The following is a 17,891-nucleotide window of genomic DNA, read 5'->3' on the forward strand; positions in this document are numbered from 1 at the left end:
GCCTGGACGTGAACACAGGTAGCGGCCTGGGGGCGGGGTGGGCTCGCGCATGAGCAGTGCAAAGCCCGGGAGGGGGGAGGGGAGGCCCCGGCCGGCACCACCCCCTCGTCTCCGGAAGTCCCGCCTCTGGGGGCGGGACCAGGGCCTGGAGGAGAAACAGGGAGCCGCCGCGCGGCCGCTTCCGCGGGCCCCGGCGCCGGAAGCGGAGATGCGTCACAGGGGCGGGCGACGGCGGCGGCGGCGGCGGCGGGTCGCGTTGGGGGTGCCTCCGGTGGACGGTCGCGACGCCGGGCGGGGAGGCCGCGCCTGCCAGGGTCGTCGGGGGCCCGCGGAGAGCTGGGGCCAGGGCGGCGGCGGCCTGGGACGCAAGCGGAACCCCGCGCCGGTGAGCGCCGTCCGCAGCCGCCTCCGCCCGCGAGCCGGGCGGGGGTCTGGGGGCGGGGACCCAGTGGCCGTGGTATCAGAGGGCCGGGGTCTGCGGAGCTCTCGGGAACGGGGACCCAGGGGCGGGGGACCCAGAGGTCGGGAGTCTGCGGGCGGCCAGGGGGCGGGGGTCGTAGGCCTGGGGACCTGGAGTCGGGGAATCGAGGGCCGAGGTCTGTGAGGAGCCGGGGGCGGGGGACCTGGGGTGACGAGGTAGCAGGGGCCGAGGTCTGCGGGGATCTTGGGGCCGAGGACACCGGGGGCTGGGAGAGGAGCCAAAGGCGGCCAGGGAGACGGGCGTTCCCAGGAGGCCACTGGTCCCCGGGGGGGGGCGGGGGGGAGGGCAGGGCCGGTGCCAGAGAGGTAAGGAGGCGGGGCCGGGGGGCTGGGGGTTCCGAGGTTAATGGGGTTGGCGGGGGTGTCCGGGACCACAGGCAGCGGCCCGAGACAGGGAAGGCGGGAACTGGGGGACGGGGGGGGCAGTTGGAGGGGCTGGAGGTCCTTGGGACCGCGTAGGGGCACCTGGTGGTATCAGGGCAGCGAAGGGGCTGGGGGTCGCGCCCAGGATGCAGGAGAAGCCAGGCGACCAGGGAAGCTGGGAGTACCAGGGCTCCCGGCAGGCAGGCGGGGGAGGGGTCGTGGGTGTCCCAGGGCTCTGGTTTGGGCCCTCCCTGCGGTCTTTGGGGTCTTGTGGAGGGGGGAGTCACAGGTCTCAGCCCAGGCCAGAGTCCCTCTGCGGTGCCCCTGACCCTGCCACGTGGCTCTTCCCTCCAGCTGGGAGGCCCGCACCCCTTGGGTTCCTCCTGGATCTGGGGAGGGAGCTCCGAGAGCTAGCGGGTGGGCGGGCAGGCCGGCTGAGGCCGCCACCTGTAGGGCTTGGTGTCCGTGGGTCTGGGTCAGGCTCAGCGCTGCTGCGGCCTGGCTTTCTGGAAGCAGGCACTTGTCCCACCAGGAGGGAAGAGCTGGGGGAGGAGGGCCCCCCCCCCCCCGGTTTCCGAAAGGCCCTGTCACTTTTATGCTTTATTTGGGCACAGAGAGGGTGCCTCTGCCCACAGTGGGGAAATTGAAGTCGATGGCCCTTGGCTGTTTTTTTCAGCCTGAAACTTCCTTCCTGTTTCTTCCGTGGAAACACAGGGCCGCCTCCTCCACAGAGGCTCCCAGATGCCTGTCCTGGGCCGTCCCTTCCCTCCCCCGTGAGGTGTCTGCACCTTCTGGTGGAGGTGGCGGGTGGAGCCGGCCTGCCCCGTGTACGCTGAGGGCAGCGACCGACCCCGCCGAGCTGGGCTCCCGCCGCCCTGGCCCCAGGAGAGCTGCCTCTGGGTACTGGGGGCAGGTAGCGCTGCTGGAGGAGTCGGGCTGCCAGCTGTGCCTAAACGTTTTGTCGGCCCGTTTTCTCCCCTGCTTTAGTGTAATCTCATTAAAAGCGCCAGCGTCTCGGGCTGAGGGCCTTTCCCTACGTAGAGGCCCGTGTGCCTGACGTACAGAGAGCAGACTTGCCTCCCTGCGCTGGGCCCGCGGCACCGGCCAGCCTGGGACACCTCGCCCCGGTGCCCGGCCCTGACCCCTCGCGCGCGTGTTTTTCAGGCCTGAGGTCCCGGCTATGGCTGCGGCTACCATCGTGCACGACACGTCCGAGGCGGTGGAGCTGTGCCCTCCCTACGGCCTGTACCTGAAGCCCATCACGAAGATGACCATCAGCGTGGCGCTCCCGCAGCTGAAGCAGCCGGGCAAGTCCATCTCCAACTGGGAGGTGATGGAGCGCCTGAAGGGCATGGTGCACAACCACCAGTTCTCCACGCTGCGCATCTCCAAGAGCACCATGGACTTCATCCGCTTCGAGGGCGAGGTGGAGAACAAGAGCCTGGTCAGGTCCTTCCTGGCCTGCCTGGACGGCAAGACCATCAAGCTCAGCGGCTTCTCCGACATCCTCAAGGTGCGCGCCGCCGAGTTCAAGATCGACTTCCCCACCCGCCACGACTGGGACTCCTTCTTCCGGGACGCCAAGGACATGAACGAGACGCTGCCGGGCGAGCGGCCCGACACCATCCACCTGGAGGGGCTGCCCTGTAAGTGGTTCGCCCCGAAGGCGTCGGGCTCCGAGAAGCCCAGCGAGGGGGTGCTGGTGCGGGTGTTCGAGCGCTTCGGGGAGATCCGCAACGTGGACATCCCCATGCTGGACCCCTACCGCGAGGAGATGACGGGCCGCAACTTCCACACCTTCAGCTTCGGGGGCCACCTGAACTTCGAGGCCTACGTGCAGTACCGCGAGTACGCGGGCTTCATCCAGGCCATGAGCGCCCTGCGCGGCATGAAGCTCATGTACAAGGGCGAGGACGGCAAGGCCGTGGCCTGCAACATCAAGGTGCGCGCGGGGTCCCGGGGGCGCGGGCGGGGCCCCGGGGGATAGGCCCCAGCGGCAGGCCCGCGTCCTGCAGGACGTCAGGCGCGGGGAGGGGAGCGGGCGGCCCCGTTCTTCTCACGGAAGCTGCGTCTTCAGGGAGGCGTGAGGGAGCCCAGCGTCTTCCCGTGGCCGCGGGGGGGACGGGCGGGCACGCCCTGGAAGGAGCTCCAGCCGGGCCCGGCCGGCGCACCGCAGGCCCCCACACGTCCCTGAGACGAGGCGACGGCCCTTTTACGGCCGTGCGCTGTGCCTCGTGCCGGGCGGCTCGGGCGCCTGGGCGGTGGAGGCGCGGCCGCCTGGCTGCGGGGCCGGACGCGGGGCTTCCCGGGAGGAGGAGTGACCCGGAGCAGTGGCACGGGTGCGGGGGTGTCCCTCTAGTTTGTGGTCCCCTTCCCTCGGGAGGAGTCGGGTCCCGAGCGCTGTGAGGCTCGGGGCCCGCGGGCACTCAGCGGGAGGGCGTCCGGGAGCCCCTTCCCTGCGGTGGGTCTGGGGGAGCCGGCCTCACGCGGGCGGGCGGGGCTGCCACCGTCAGGGAGGCTCTCGGGTCGCCCGACCCCACCCCAACCCGCCCCAACCCGCCCCGTTCTCCCTCGGAAGGTTTCTTTCGATTCGACCAAACACCTGAGCGACGCCTCCATCAAGAAACGGCAGCTCGAGCGGCAGAAGCTTCAGGAGCTGGAGCAGCAGCGGGAGGAGCAGAAGCGCCGGGAGAAGGAGGCGGAGGAGAGGCAGAGGGCCGAGGAGAGGTGCGTCCTGCCCGGGCCGGGCCGGGCCGGGCCTCGCCCCGCCCCACCCCGGGAGCGCCCGCCCGGCCGCCGTGTGCGCATGCGTCTGCGGGCTCGGGCGCGTCTGTGTGCGCATCTGTGCGCATCTGCGGGCGTGGGTGCCTCTGTGTGGCAGCTGTGCGCGGGGGCGCGTCTGTGCGCGCGTCTGCGGGCGCGTCTGTGTGCGCATCTGCGGGCTCGGGCGCATCTGTGCGCATCTGCGGGCGTGGGTGCCTCTGTGTGGCATCTGTGCGCGGGGGCGCGTCTGTGTGCGCGTCTGCGGGCGCATCTGCGGGCTCGGGCGCGGGCGGCAGCCGGAGACCCCGCGGGCAGGTGCGCCCCCCGCCCCCTCCCCGGAGATCGCCGCCCGCCTCCCGCGTGGCCCCTGCCCCGTTCCCCGCACGGGCCTTTCCCTCCGAGCCTCCCTGAGCGCCATGCGCGGGTCCTGCCGACACAGGCACGGAATCTTGGCTGTTCTGCAGGTTTTTGCGTTCAGGCTGAAGCTGCTTTTAAGTGAAGTATAGAGCTGATGACGCTCGCGGGTTTTAACAAAAATGCCTCATACAGTGGGTCTGTAGAGTAACTGAGGTTCACGCGTCTAAAGGCAAACTCGGGGGACGACCTTTCCCCCTTTTATCTTTTACTTTGTGACTTATAAAAGCAACCTGACCAACGATACTACCTGCATTTTGGAAAACAAGGAGAGATTCTTCTTGGTCCATCACGGCTGCTGTGCGCTTGTTGTTTCTTTGCAGCGTGTGTGTGTGTGTGTGTTACAGTCAAGGTTTCGTGTGTTTTGCAGAGTGTTGTTCAGTCTTAGGCGTGCGTGATCTGGGCAGTTCATTGCTCACCAGTGTTTACCTGTTGGCTGAATTGACTTAGCTCTTGCCCCGGCTGTCGGGTTCCTGTTTTGTTTTCCCTTCTTCACCGATAGCAGTAACACAGATGCTGAGATGTCTCGGCGGGTAGCAGTTCCTTTGTCTGCACCGGAACCCAGCTCCAGGGTGGCGGGTCCGCACGCCGCCGCTGTTCTCCGCTCAGCCCCACGTGGCTCCCGCGGGGAGGCGGGGGTGGCTGGGCAGGGGCGAGCGTGTGGCCGTTGGTCGGGGGCCAGGAGCCCCGGAGTGAGGCCGTCGGTGCAGAGAGAGGAACGGGCGCCCGGGGAGTGTAGGCCGTGCTCGCGGCGTGGCTGTCCTCAGGAGGCGGCCCTTGGCAGGGACGGTTTGGATCGCGCACTGAACCGGGCCGCGGCGCCAGCACGGCCCCCTCAGGCAGAACCGGGAAGCGCCAGTGGCGTGCGGACCACCCACTCGCCCTTGTCCCAAACGGGCCTTGTCCTGCCTCTTCCAGGCTAGACCGTGACCACAGGCCCCCGAGCTGGGGGGCGTAGAAGTTACCCCACGGCCTTCCTGACAGCAGCTCTGAGGTCTCGTTAAAGGCAGTTTGCTTGACCTTAATGGCAGGAAAAGCGGGCGGGGACCCGGGGCTGAGAGTGGCCTTTGAGGACAGAGAGCAGGATACGTCCTGGCGAGGACCCGGGCACACAGCCGCAGGGCGGCGCCCCGGCTGTGGCCGCGGAGGGGGCAGGCCTGGCCTGGGACGAGCGGTGGGCCCGGGAGGCGCCCAGGGTGCGCTCTGGTGGGCAGGGCTGTGGGGCGGAGCCTCGGCGTCTGCGCCCCATCACGGGCGGGCGTGTCTGGGTCCTCTGGTGTTCATAAGGAACGGAGTGCAGCCGGCCAGCAGCGGTCACGTTCCTGGTCGTGGCAGGTCGTGGGCCATGAGCTCCACGCTTGAGGGCTGTGGTCACTTGAGGCCCGTGAGGCCGCTAGGACCCGCAGCTCTTGACGGACACCTGCTGCGGGAGACCTTCAGGTGTGTGTGGCCTCCTGGACACCGGCACCCTCGAGCTGTCCTGCTTCCCCGCGTTAGCCCGGCCTCGGTGCCCAGCCCGCCCCCCTCCTCCGTGTCCGGGTGAGCTTGGGTCCTCCCGCCTCCTCGTCCGGGCCTGGCGCCCTGGGAGTGATGTCGGCTCTTCTGCAGACGGTCTGCCTCCTGGCCTCAGGGGTCTCTTCTGTGTCTGGTCCTGCCCAGAGCGACCTCGCCTCTCTGCTGTGCCGGCCCCACCGGCGACTCGGCGAACTTTAAAGCTCGAGGGAGATGCGGGTGTGCCGAGTGGAGACATCCGTTGGTCTTCAGACCTTCCCTGGGGGTCTGGAGCCATCCTGCTTTCGGTGGCATCCTCATTTCCGAACGAGGAAAGGATGTTGTTAGGGTCTAGGCTGGTGGGTGTGGTGCGGGGGTGTTCATGGAACAGTCGCTGTCTCCAGGGCGTGTGTATGCAGTGACCTCGCAGGGTGTCCCCAGTGCGTGCTCTCGGGACCCCTTGATCGGGGGACACCCCAGGGCAGACCGGGTCGGGTTTGCGTCCCCTTGCCTTTGTCGTTTCTACCACTTCCTATGAAAGGCCATGCAGTACAGTCTCTCGTGTTTGGTCTTGCCCTTAGCTCGCTGCTTCCGGAACCTTCCTGCGGCCGTGTACGTTGCTGATTCCCTCCCGCTCAGGGCCCACGGGTTCCCGGGGTGTGAAAGCCCGGGCCGGGTGTCTCCGCTGCCACTGGGACTGGGGCCGGTCCAGCACGCTGGCTCTGTGCTCGGGGTGCGTGCGGCCGGCGGAGGGGCGTCGTCTCCCCGCGCTCCGCGCCGCTGCCGCAGCCCTTTCCCCGTCCGTCTGTCGTCGCCCCTCCACCAGCCCGGTGCATCTTGTTCAAAACTCAGCTTCCGACGCGTCCTCCCCGGCCGGCCGTCCCTTTCTTCACGTTTCCGGGCTGGGGTCGCACTCAGCGAGACTCTCCCTCGGACGGCGCCGGAAACTCTCACCCCTTGTGCCCCGCGCTCCTCGGGTCCTCGGATGCGGCTGAGCTTTCTCCGGGGATAAAGCGCTGAGATGATGAGTCCCGCGATCGCCGTCCCGGGGCCCCCTTCCCCGCGCGGCCCGCGGGCCTCACGGAGCCCCGTGTGTGTCGCTCGCGCAGGAAGCAGAAGGAGCTGGAGGCGCAGGAGCGCGAGAGGAAGCGGGAGGAGAAGCTGCGCAGGCGCGAGCAGAAGCAGCGGGACCGCGAGCTGCGCCGCAGCCAGAAGCAGCTGGAGAAGCTGCAGGCGGAGGCGCAGCGGAAGCTGCAGGAGAAGATCCGGCTGGAGGAGCGCAAGCTGCTGCTGGCCCAGCGCAATCTGCAGTCGCTCCGGCTCGTCACCGAGCTGCTGAGCCGCGCCAAGGTACCGCCTGCCGGGGGTCGGGGCGGAGGCCGGAAGATGCGCGGTCCTCGCCGGGGCCCCGGGAAGCCAGGCGCCTGGAGCCGGGCCGTGCCCCCTCGGTCCGCAGCTGCAGAGCTGACGGGTCTCAGCGGCGCTGTGCGGACGGCCCTCCCGGTTCCCCCCGCTGCTCCTGCTGGAGGCCAGGCCGGTAACTCCCGTGAGCCGGGCCGGGGGCATGGACGGACCTTGCTGGGCGCTCGTGGTGCTCAGGCGGGCCGCGGAGTGAGGCGCGGGGCGACCCTAACCTGTTGTCTGGTTACAGTTGTGATCAGTCCGCGGGAAGGAGCGTGGCGGGCGCGCTGAGACCTGTGGCAGCGTGTTCTTGTTTCATGGTGAATATTGAAGACCCTGAGCAGGCCCGGCCCCGCGCCTCCGCGCCGTAATCTCAGCTCCCCGTGGCCGGCGACCTTCGCACCGACAGCAGGCCCCGTCCGCCAGCCGGAGGGGCCCGGCCCGCGCAGAAGGCCCGCCCCGGGGCTGCGGCGAGGAGCTTGGCCAGGGCTTTCCTCTCCCGGCTGGGCAGGACGCGCGGGCGTGGTCAGGTCAGGTGGGGCGGGCCAGGCTCCAGCCGGCCACCCGCCCGCCCGCCGGCCCGGTTCCCCAGGCCCCCCAGGCCGTCCGCCTGCAGAGCCGCGCGGCCTCGGAGCGTCCGTGCGGGCTCAGAGCCCAGCTCAGGCGCGGCCCCCTCTGTCCCGCAGGCCGTGAAGCTGCGGGCGCAGGAGCAGCAGGAGGAGACGCTGCGGCTGCAGCAGCAGGAGGAGCGCCGGCGGCTGCAGGAGGCGGAGCTGCGGCGCGTGGAGGAGGAGAAGGAGCGCGCGCTGGGCCTGCAGCGCCGGGAGCGCGAGCTGCGGGAGCGCCTGCTCAGCATCTTGCTCAGCAAGAAGGCGGACGGGCCCCGCGCGCCCGCCGAGCCGGGCGCCTCGCACGCCCACCTGCTGCAGCCCGTGCTGGACATGCTGCACACCGTGTCGGCCGGCTGCGCGGGCGCCGCCCCGCCCCCGCCCTGCGGCCCCCGGGAGGCCCCGCCCCGGCCGCCGGCCGCCGGCCCCGCCCCCGGCCCCGGCCCCGCCCAGAGCGTGAACGGGAGCGCCGCGGAGGAGGAGGCCGCGAGCAAGGAGGGGCAGCGGGCTCGCCGGGTCGCCGCCGACGACGGCCCCTCCGGCCCCGCCGAGAAGAGGTGCCCCGGCGTCCTCGCCTGCATCCCCGACAACAACCAGCAGCCGAAGGCCGCGCCCGCCGCCTGCGAGCAGAGCGCGCCCAGGAAGGACGCGCGCTCCGAGCAAGACAAGTGCAACCGCGAGCCCAGCGGGGGCCGCGGCCGGGCCAGCGGGGACCGGGGCAGCGACGACAGGCCCAAGCGGGAGCGCAGCCGGCCGCGGCGGGCGGGCAGCCGGGAGGACGCGAGGCCGCACAAGGAGCGGCGGCCGCACCGGAAGCGCTCGCACCAGGACGGCAGCCCCCGCCGGCGCAGCGCCAGCCCCGAGCGCGAGCGCGAGCACGAGCACGAGCACGAGCACGGCCGGTCGCGGAGGTCCCACAGCGGAGACCGGCACGGCCGGCGGGAGAGGAGCCGGGACCGGGACCGCAGGGGCAGCTCGGGCAGGAAGCGCAGCCGCCACCGGCGCAGCGAGAGGTCGCGCTCGGGCTCCCCCAGCCGGCACCGCAGCACCTGGAACAGGTAATGCACGGAGGGCCCAGGCAGCCGTCCCGGAGGACCAGGACGGGGGAGCGCACGTCCTGCAACTCGCTGCCCCCACGCCCCCACGCCCCCCCCCCCCCCCAGCACACCCAGGGAGCCCCCTGGTGAGGAAGGCAGCGCCTCCAGCCTCCTCTCCTTCGTGGCCGTGGGTCTAGTTCAGAGGCATCGTCCCCGGTCACGAGCTTTCGTTTCCCTTAAAACTGTTGATCCAATAGCTTTAACGTCAGCAGCCCTCTCTGAATCAGGAGGAGCACGTAGGCCGCCCGCCGTGAGAATTGCAGACCACCCCGCCCCGGGCACACAGGCTGGCAGCGCCGAATCCCTGCACCTGCTCGGAGACGCCTCTCGTACTCACTTCACGGGAGCCGCCTGTCGCGTCTCGGGGACGGACTGTCCAGTGTGGCGGCCGCAGCCCCACGGGGCGTGGAAACGAGGAAGTCTCGCCCTGCGGGTGTTTTTTTGTTTTTTGGTTTTTTCCCTCATTTGTAAGTTCAACGGATTGGGAACAGAGTTTGGGTGGGATGCCAAAGGAAAATGGCTCTGGTGCATATAAGTCATCGGCGGGGAAGCTGTACGTTCTGCAACACGGAAACTCAGATGTGCCATCTTTCTAGGTGTGGGCAGGTGCGGAAGTGGTGCGGAGGGTCCCAGACACTCACTTTTTTACAAATTCAAGTAATTCAGCGTAAAAAAAAAAAAAGGTTGATGAAAGTTAGTTTTGGTTCCTAGTCAAGGTTAGCCTGTGTGGTTTTTTTTAAGAAACCGTTTTGCTAAATTATTTTTACTTGGAACGTTTCAGATTTAATGCTGCAAACATGTTAAATTTTATAGTCGTTGGCTTCTCTGAGTGAAGCTCAGAAATCCTTAAAGATAGCTGTATCGTCCGCCTTAGGAGAGATGGTGTTTATTCCAGTTTGCGTTTTTATGGTGAAATAAAATCCTTTTCCAATGAACTAATGTTTCCCATACTTATGTGTTTTCTTTCTTAAGTTCTTTGGGCTACTTCACTGACCTGAGCGTAATTTGGCATATTTGAAATCGCCAATTTCTAAAGATTCATTTCACATGCTGTGACTATTGTAAAATAACCCCCTGGAGGAGAACACGCGTCCTGGGACTCATTTGATTTGTGTACCAGGAACATAAAAGTTTAGCAAGTTCACAGAAGCAGTCTTTAAAGCTACAGTGCCATTAAAAAAAAAAAAAAAAGATTTAAAGAAAGTGGTTCTCTTCTCACCTTGAGTTGATGTAGCAGGTAGGTGTCAGTGCCCCTGTTGGGACCCCGAGCTGCAAGTGATCCCTCCGTCTGTCTGTGTTTAAGTCAAACCCAGATCTTATCAGCACGTGGAGGGCAATTATATGCCTTTTCCACCCTAGTCACATCATCGTCAAAATCTCAGGCCGGCACAACAGACTTCCACTTTCCTTTTCTGCGCTGGCATTGGTCTGGTCTGTCACCAGCCGAGGTGTGGGTGCAGGACGTGCTCAGATGCCCAGTGATTGGAGATGCCTCTCGGAGATGCACGCGGGCAGCTGTGTCAGGATTCCTGCAGCCTGGCATGGAGTGTTTTTTGCCCCATCAGCAGCTCTGAGAAGGTCGGGGGACTGGGTGTCACTCTGGGTGCCCAGGATATGTTGCTGGGTGAGACAGGCCCCCTGAAACATGGGGATCTTGAAGGAGCAAGTACAGGAATGAGGAGCAGGCCACGTGGCGTTGTGTGTGTATGTAGGGGAGGTCTCTGAAGTCAAGGGAGAACTCCGTGAGGTCAGAGGAGGTTTCTCTGAAGTGAGGGAGAGTCAGATCAGGGGGCATCTCTGAGGTAGGGGAGGTATCGCTGTGGACGAGAGTCAGGCATCTGAATTCTAAACCTGTTCCACTGATCATGCATCTTCCACCTCCAACACCACTGAGCTACGCGGCAGAAGGCGGAGGCGTGATAAATGCTGCCCAGGCCAATCGTCCCTTACTGACTGGTCCTCCACCTGTTGGATCTGTCAGTTCCTGAGAGGGGGATGGCATTGACATCTCCAACCGTAGCAGCAGATGCATCTTTTTCTCCTCAAAGGCCTTTCCGTTTCTGCCTTTTGTGTTTGACGCTGTGTTGTTAGTTGCGTACAAGTTAAGGATTGTCACGTCTCCTTGGAGAACTGGCTCCTTGGTCGTTTGCAGTGCCCTTCTGTACCTTGATAATTTTCCTTGTCCTGAAGTCTGTTTGGTGGTAAATGGGGAGGAAAGGAATTTGATGGAAAGAGATGTCCGTTACATGTATGTGTCTCCTAGACACACACACAGCATCCAAGGGTGTCAGGGAAGAAGAAGGTTTTGGCGTAAGCCATGATCTCTCTTTTTCAAGCCAAGCTCTGCAGAGGAGAGGACAGTAGTCTTTTGTTGTGACACAGCAGATACTTTTAGAGGCAGCGTGACTAAGAATGAGGATTCGGGAGCCTGGCTTAGAACCGTTTCACCCAACAGCCCCTCTTCTGTGAGGCCGATGGCAGTGATTTGCGTGGGGACCCGGTGAAGAGCACCCCTACTGCCCGTGTGGGATCCTGGTCGTTTGGACTCATCTTGGCTTTAAGACACTTATCATCCTTATGACTTAGGGTGGGATTTCCCAGGTTACCAGTGCAACCAACCCTTATCCACGGGTTCCACATCCACGGATTCAGTGAACCGCAGGTTGAATACTATGTTTACCATCTGCGGTTGGTTGAATCCGTGTGTGCGGAACCATGGATACAGGAGGTGGACTCTGGGACTTCAGCATCGGCGAATTTTGGTACCGGCGGTGGGTCCTGGAACCGATCCCCGTAGATACCGAGGGACAATTGTGCTTTCATTTATTTTCTAAAAGTTCTCTTGTTTTCTGTAGGAGTTGTTAGCGATAAAAAATAGAGATTAATTGAAACACGTCTGTTAACTGATTAGATTTTATCTTCACAAACCAGGATTTTTCTTAGTTCTAAGGTGACTAGATTGTAACCAAGGGCGCTGTGACTAAGGAACACGTTTATTGAGGAAACAGAAGGTTTCCACCCTAGAAGCGTTGTCCTGCCAACTTCTGGGGTGAATGAATGGGAGGTTTGCTCCTCCTTTTCTGTCTGTCTGTCTCACAGCATTTTGTCCTGAGCCTCTTTCTAGCCGAGTGGGATCATTATCTCATTGTGGGTAAACAAAAACCATCCCCAATTTATCACAGTTTCACCCGGTGGAGATGTTCTCCAGACCTAAGGGCCTGGGGGTCACCAGGTGGTCTGGGATTTGGGACTTGACTGTGGCTCTTGTGTCCTCTGGAACCTAGCAACCTGCATTGGAGGAGAGATTGGGAAATGACAAAAGGCGCAGAGCTCTCAGGGAAGAACGAGATTAACGTGGTGTCGGGCAGTTGATTCACCCCCTTTCACTGCCATCTTCGCTCCTGCAAACCCTGAATCTAACAGGCAACTATCGATACAAAGGAATTTTTGACCTGCTTTCGTTGTATGGTTGCTTATTTCCCTGGATCTTTAAAGTACTGCCGTAGAGGAGGTTGTCATCACCGTGACCATTCCTTGCCCTCCAGGCCTATCCCCGCTCAGCACATACGGCAGAAACCCCTCCGACTCACCCGAGTCACCTAGGCTGCCGTCTTGCTCGATTCCCCAATTCCTGTCTTTGCCCTGTAATCTCCCACCTGGGGTTTCATGCCAGCTCACGGGGTCCTTGACGCACACACCGTTTGAAGGGGATCGGGTCCATTTCTGAGTCCTCGGCTTCGCTCTAAACTTGTTCTTGTAACTGATCGTCCTGGGAGAGTGGCTCCAGCGTCCCCTTTCTCCTCCCTCTCCCGGCCCCCACGGAGGCACCGTGCCTCCTCCTTCCTCGTACTTGGGCTCTGCGCCCCAAGATGGCACGGCTTCTAGGGTCCCAGTGTCACCTGGAGAGGTGGGTCTGGGAGTGACACGGGGACAGCGGAACGGAAGAAGGGCCTCCCGGAGGTGTCTGCTGGGAGATTGTTAAAAAGGAAATGACACCCTTCTGTCCATGTTTCTGCTCCCATCGAGTGCATGAACCAGGTTCCCCCAGACACAAGGAGAACCGGGAAAAAGTTCGTTCTGAGCCGTCATGAGAGGAAGCCCTGTCTCCCTCGTTTAGAGGACGCATTTCCGATCGAACGTCAGTTAATACTTAACATTTGCAAAGCTCTCATTTATACACCTGCTCGTGATGAGTCAGAGCACATAAAACACATAAAACCTTCTGTTAACAGTAAAAAACACACAAAGCGTAAATTCTCGTACAATTTCAATTTATATGTTTTATTTTTTCTAGTTTTATTGAGATATAATTGACATATTGGTTGGATATTTGTGTATACTGCAAAACGATCACCACAAAAAGCTAGTTAACCTCCGTCACCTCGTGTATAGACATCTTACTTCACAAGTATGATGGGATGACCAGGTACATTTCTAAGCACAAAAAATAGAGCCCAGAATCCTGGCGGGGAGAAAAGTGAGTTGAGAATGTGGATAGAACTAGAAAAGGAAACCATATAACATTATTATTTTAAACACACTGTTATTTTGTGGGGTTTTAAGTGGATGGATATAGTTATTAAATCGCTAGGGTGTTTAGATTCTATCAGACACACTCCAAAGAATGCAGCAAATTTGAAAAATGTCTATTATATGCCAAACATTGCACCATTTGCATTTGCATTTAGATGATATTTTTTTTAAAAAAGCGCGTAGGGGGGTCCCTGAAAGACCCCTGCCCCAGGATGGCGGTCTGGTTTCAGACTTGCAGGTGTTCTGGACTCACCTCGGGGTGAGAGGAAAAGGCAGGATCCCACCCGGCAGGTGTGGGGGGGCGGATGGAGCACCTGTAACAGGTGTTTTCCAGGTGATGCTGATGCAGTGTCGGAGGAGGGGGTGCGCTCCGCGGAGCGTCCCTTCCCGCCCCTCCCACCTGCCCCGCTGCCCACGCGCACATGGCGTGCCTGAGGCCCAGCCCCCTCCTCCGGGCAGGCCTTCCCGGGTGCCATACGCACCCCCCTCTCACATCAGGCCCCTCCAGTCAGCCCGCGGACAGGCTGACGTCTCCACCCCCAAGCTGTGTACGTGTCTCCCCACACCCGCTTCAGCCTGAGTGCCCCCATCTCTGCTCTCGTCCATAAAACCCCTGCAGGAGGGTCTTCTCTCCCGCCCGGCAACTCAGGCACTGCCCTCACACTCCCACCACCCTCACCGCCCCGTCAGAACGCTCGCACCCAGGCGCTGTAGACGGAACGTTTGCGTCCCCCCAAATTCAGACGTGTTGGGGGGGGCCCTTACCCCCAAGGCGATGGTGTCAGGAGGTGGGGCTTCTGGGAGGTGACGAGGTCATGAGGGTGGAGCCCCCGTGGATGGGATTAGTGTCCTTAGAAAAGAGACCCCAGAGAGCTCCCTGGCCCCTCCCTCCGTGTGAGGACACAGCGAGAAGACGTCCATCTAGGAACCAGGAGGAGGATCCTCACCAGATGCTAAATCTGCCCTCACCGGGATCTCGGACGTCCAGCCTCCGGGACCGTGAGGAATAAATGTGTGTTGTTTATAAGCCCCCAGTCGGAGGTATTACAGGAGCTGCAAGTAACGAATACCAGGTGGTCTCCGAGTACGTCTGAACTCACCCTTCTCCAATCACGTTCCCCCTTGCTTTAGGGCAGCAAGTTAAATCGTCCTGCGGCCCCAGGCTCCAAACTAAAAAGAAAACAAATTGCTCAATTAAAAAAACCAGAACCCACTAGAACGCAGTACTACTACTCTACTAATCATCATCACTGATAGTAATAATAAAAGGGAAATAAACACTGACGAGGATGTGGAGAAATTGGGTCCGTTTGCACTGTTGGTGGGAATGTAAATAGGGCAGCTGCTGTGGGAAGCAGTTTAGCAGTTTCCTAAAAACTTAAACAGAGACGTGCCGTGGGACCCCGTCATCCCACTGCTAAGTGTACACCCAGAGGAACTGAAAACAGTCATCTAAGAAAAGCTTGTACAGGGATATTCATAACAGCAGTATTTACAACGTCAATAAATGTGGAAACAACCCAAGTGTCCATGGATGGATGGATGGATGGATACACAGCCTGGGGTCCACCCACACCGTGGAATATTATGCAGCCATGAAAAGGAGTGAAGCTCTGACACAGGCTACCACGTGGATGGACCTTGAACACAGGATGCTCAGTGAGAGAAGCGGACCCAGAAGGACACACAGTGTGTGATTCCGTTGATAGGAAACGTCCAGAACACGCAAATCCATAGAGACAAGAAAGGAGATTCATGGTTGTCAGGGACTGGGGGAGGCGGAGGGGGAGTGACTTTTCATGGGGACGGGGTCTCCTTGGGGGGATGGGAATGTTTGACAGAGGTGATGTTTGCACAACACTGTGAAAGTCCTAAATGCTTCTGAGCTGTTTACTAAGTGGTTAAAATGGTCAGTTTTATGTTATGTGCACTTTACACGAATAAAAACCTAAGAATATGGTGTTTTGGCTTTTTCTTTGATTTCTCCTTTCCCGGGTTCTTGGTCTAACTCTGTAACGGAACCAAACTCGGGTCCGCTCACCTGTGCGCAGTAAAGCCAATCTCCTTCACCCCTGTGGTGAAGGAAAGTGCAGCTTTATTGCAGGGCCCAGCAAGGAGAACAGGGCTGGTGCTCAAAAAACCCAAACTCCCCGAAGGGTTTCGGCAAAGCATTTTTAAAGGCAAAGTGCGGTAGGCGTGTCCCAGGATGTGTGATCAGCTCCTGCACGATTCTCTGATTGACTGACGGTGAGGTACCAGGACGGGGTCACAGGGGTTAACGTCATCAGTCCTTAGGTGCCAGTAGGTCTGGGGGCTGCGTGCTCACGATCATCAGGTAGTTCATTTCTTCCACCTGGTGGTGGTTTTAGCATCTGCAAAACAACTCCGGGAACCTGCCTCAGATACTGTTATGTAAGTACTTTAGGGAGGAGCTACGGCAGAGGGCATGGGGGAGGGGTTTGTCCCGGGAAGGCCCCAGAGGGTCCTACTCGGTTACAAGTCCCTGGGCGCCTCGATCTTTGAAAAGGTTTAGAAGGCTGGTTTGGTTCCGGGGCTGGAGGGTGTACAGCTCCCCAGACGTCGGCCAGCCCCGCCCTCCTGGGCCGCGGGGCGGAGCAGAGGATGGTGAGGCCCCGCCCACCCGCCATGCTTCCGCCTCTCCAGGCTTAGGCCCACGCGGCTCACAGCCCGGGGCGTCTCTCCTGCTCGTGCATCGTCCTTACACCAGCTGAGTATCTCCTCAGCCTTGGACCCCACCCGCTGCAAGGCGCAGAGTTAGGCGTGCACCTCTGAAACAGGAACCCTGCCGTCCGCCCCTGAGCCGTGACTCGCCGCTACTGGTGAGAAGTCTGTATGGGTTTCCTGGGGCGTCTGTTGCAGATGGCCACAAGCTGGGGGCTTAAAATAACAAACAGTCATCCTTCCCCAGTCCTGGAGGCCAGGCATGTGAGGGTCAAGGTGTCCCAGGGCCGAGGTCCCTCCAGAGGCTCCGGGGGAGGGTCCTTCCCGCCTCTTCCAGCTTCTGGGGGCTCCAGGCGTCCCTGGGCTTGGGGCCGCCTCCCTCCCGTCTCTGCCTCTGTCTTCACGGGGCTTCTCCTCTGTGTCTGTGTCTCTCCTCTTCTGTCTCTTAGAAGGACCCTGTCATTGGATGTAGGGCCACCCTCCTCCAGGAGGACCACATCTCAGACCCTTCACTGCATCACACACGCAAAGACTGCTTTTCCAAATAAGGTCTTTTCTGAGGTTCCAGGAATTTTAGGGGGACAGTCTTCAACCCAGTGCAACATCCCAATTTCAGAGATGTTAAGTGTTTGGGTTTTTTGAAGGTACCTTTTGGAATTGATTCAACCATTTCTCACCTAATGACTAGATCATATTGAATCTCTGATTTTCCATCTTCCTTGCACGTCAGCCCTGGGAGTGTTTAAAAAGCCGAAAGCCTGATTTCCTGATTCGGGGGTCCAAGCCAGCCCAGGAACGGCCCCTCCCCCAGGCGGCTCCCACATGCAATCAAGGTGGAGGATTTGGGCAGGTAAAGGGTCCTGCTCCTTCTCTGTTTCCTTAAATCCTACTGTGGTTCCTGAGGTCAGAGCCTGTGGCCATATGTGAGGGTAACCGTCTCGAGAACGAGGTGTCTCGATGCTGAAATCATCAGAGGCTCCAAGTCCGTGGATTCACCCCCTAAGCTTCCTTAGACCTTTTTACAAAAGTGCCCGCGATTCACGGGTTAACTCTGGGGAGATCCCACGTTTCTACCGCAGCAGCCGTGTTGGGAATCACAGTATAGATTTTTCTCTCCAGGAAAGGGGATTTCTCTCCATCAATTAAACTCCCTGTGATGTTCTCTGGGCAGGCGTGAAAGCATTCTTCAGAGACATTATACATTTGTGCCTACGTTTAAGTTAGAGATTTTAAAAAACCATTTATTTTATGGAGGTAGAGTTGATTTACAATATGTTAATTTCTGCTGCACAGCAAAGTGTTTCAGTTATACGTGTATATGTATTCTTTTTCATATTCTTTTCCATGATGGTTTATCCCGGGATATTGAATATAGTCCCCTGTGCTCTACAGTAGGACCTTGTTGATCCATCCTAAATGTCATAGTTTGCATCTACTAACCCCAAACTCCCGATCCATCCCTCCCCCACCCCCTCGCCCTTGGCGATCACAAGTCTATTCTCTATGTCTGTGAGTTTGTTTCTGTTTCGTAGGTGTTTGTGTCATATTTTAGATTCCACGTATAAGTGACATTATATGACATTTCTCTTTCTCGGGCTGGCTTGCTTCACTCAGTAGGATCATCTCTAGGTCCACCACATTGCTGCAAATAGCATGAGTTCATTCTTTTTTATAGCTGAGTCGTATTCCATTGTGTATCTGTGCCACATCTTCTTTACCCACTCCTCTGCCGATGGACACTTAGGTGGCTTCCGTGTCTTGGCTACTGTGAATAGTGCTGCTGTGAACGTAGGGGCGCATGGATCTTGACCAGTCAGCGTTTTACTGGATCGTATGATTTAGAGATGTTCTTAAAACGTGTATGGTTGTTTGCAGTGAAAGCAGAAGAGGCTGTTTGCAAGCTCCCGTGCTGGAAGCAGAGGAGCGGTGGGCATATCCGCCTCTGCCCTGCTCGTGTGTGTCCTCAACACTGACGTGCAGGGACCCCCGGAGACAGAGGCAGGGAGGCCACGCGGCCCAGAGCAGGCCGTGCATTTTCCTGCAGCCTGTGCGTGCGATC

The 17,891-nt window shown here is 60.4% G+C and overlaps 2 protein-coding genes across 3 annotated transcripts in view; both read left to right on the top strand.

Moving 5' to 3' along the window:
• The first annotated feature begins 224 nt into the window (after positions 1-224).
• AKAP17A (A-kinase anchoring protein 17A) lies at positions 225-9,552 on the top strand. 2 transcript variants are annotated; one of them, XM_059911902.1, is made up of 6 exons: positions 225-385; positions 2,008-2,785; positions 3,422-3,570; positions 6,621-6,861; positions 7,599-8,578; positions 8,815-9,552. In XM_059911902.1, the coding sequence occupies exons 2-6, from the start codon at positions 2,024-2,026 to the stop codon at positions 8,837-8,839; spliced, it is 2,157 nt and encodes a 718-aa protein (XP_059767885.1). In that variant the 5' UTR covers positions 225-385; positions 2,008-2,023; the 3' UTR covers positions 8,840-9,552. The 2 variants fall into 2 exon arrangements, with proteins under 2 accessions (XP_059767885.1, XP_059767886.1); XM_059911903.1 differs by having other exon boundaries at positions 7,599-9,552.
• A 6,420-nt stretch (positions 9,553-15,972) lies between these two features.
• ASMT (acetylserotonin O-methyltransferase) overlaps positions 15,973-17,891 on the top strand; it is a 32,758-nt gene continuing 30,839 nt past the window's right edge. Inside the window, 1 exon segment of the mRNA XM_059911904.1 lies at positions 15,973-15,990. The gene's annotated coding sequence lies outside the window, so the exon portion shown is untranslated.

This window comes from Balaenoptera ricei, chromosome X (genome assembly GCF_028023285.1).
Source record: "Balaenoptera ricei isolate mBalRic1 chromosome X, mBalRic1.hap2, whole genome shotgun sequence".
NCBI lineage: Eukaryota > Metazoa > Chordata > Mammalia > Artiodactyla > Balaenopteridae > Balaenoptera > Balaenoptera ricei.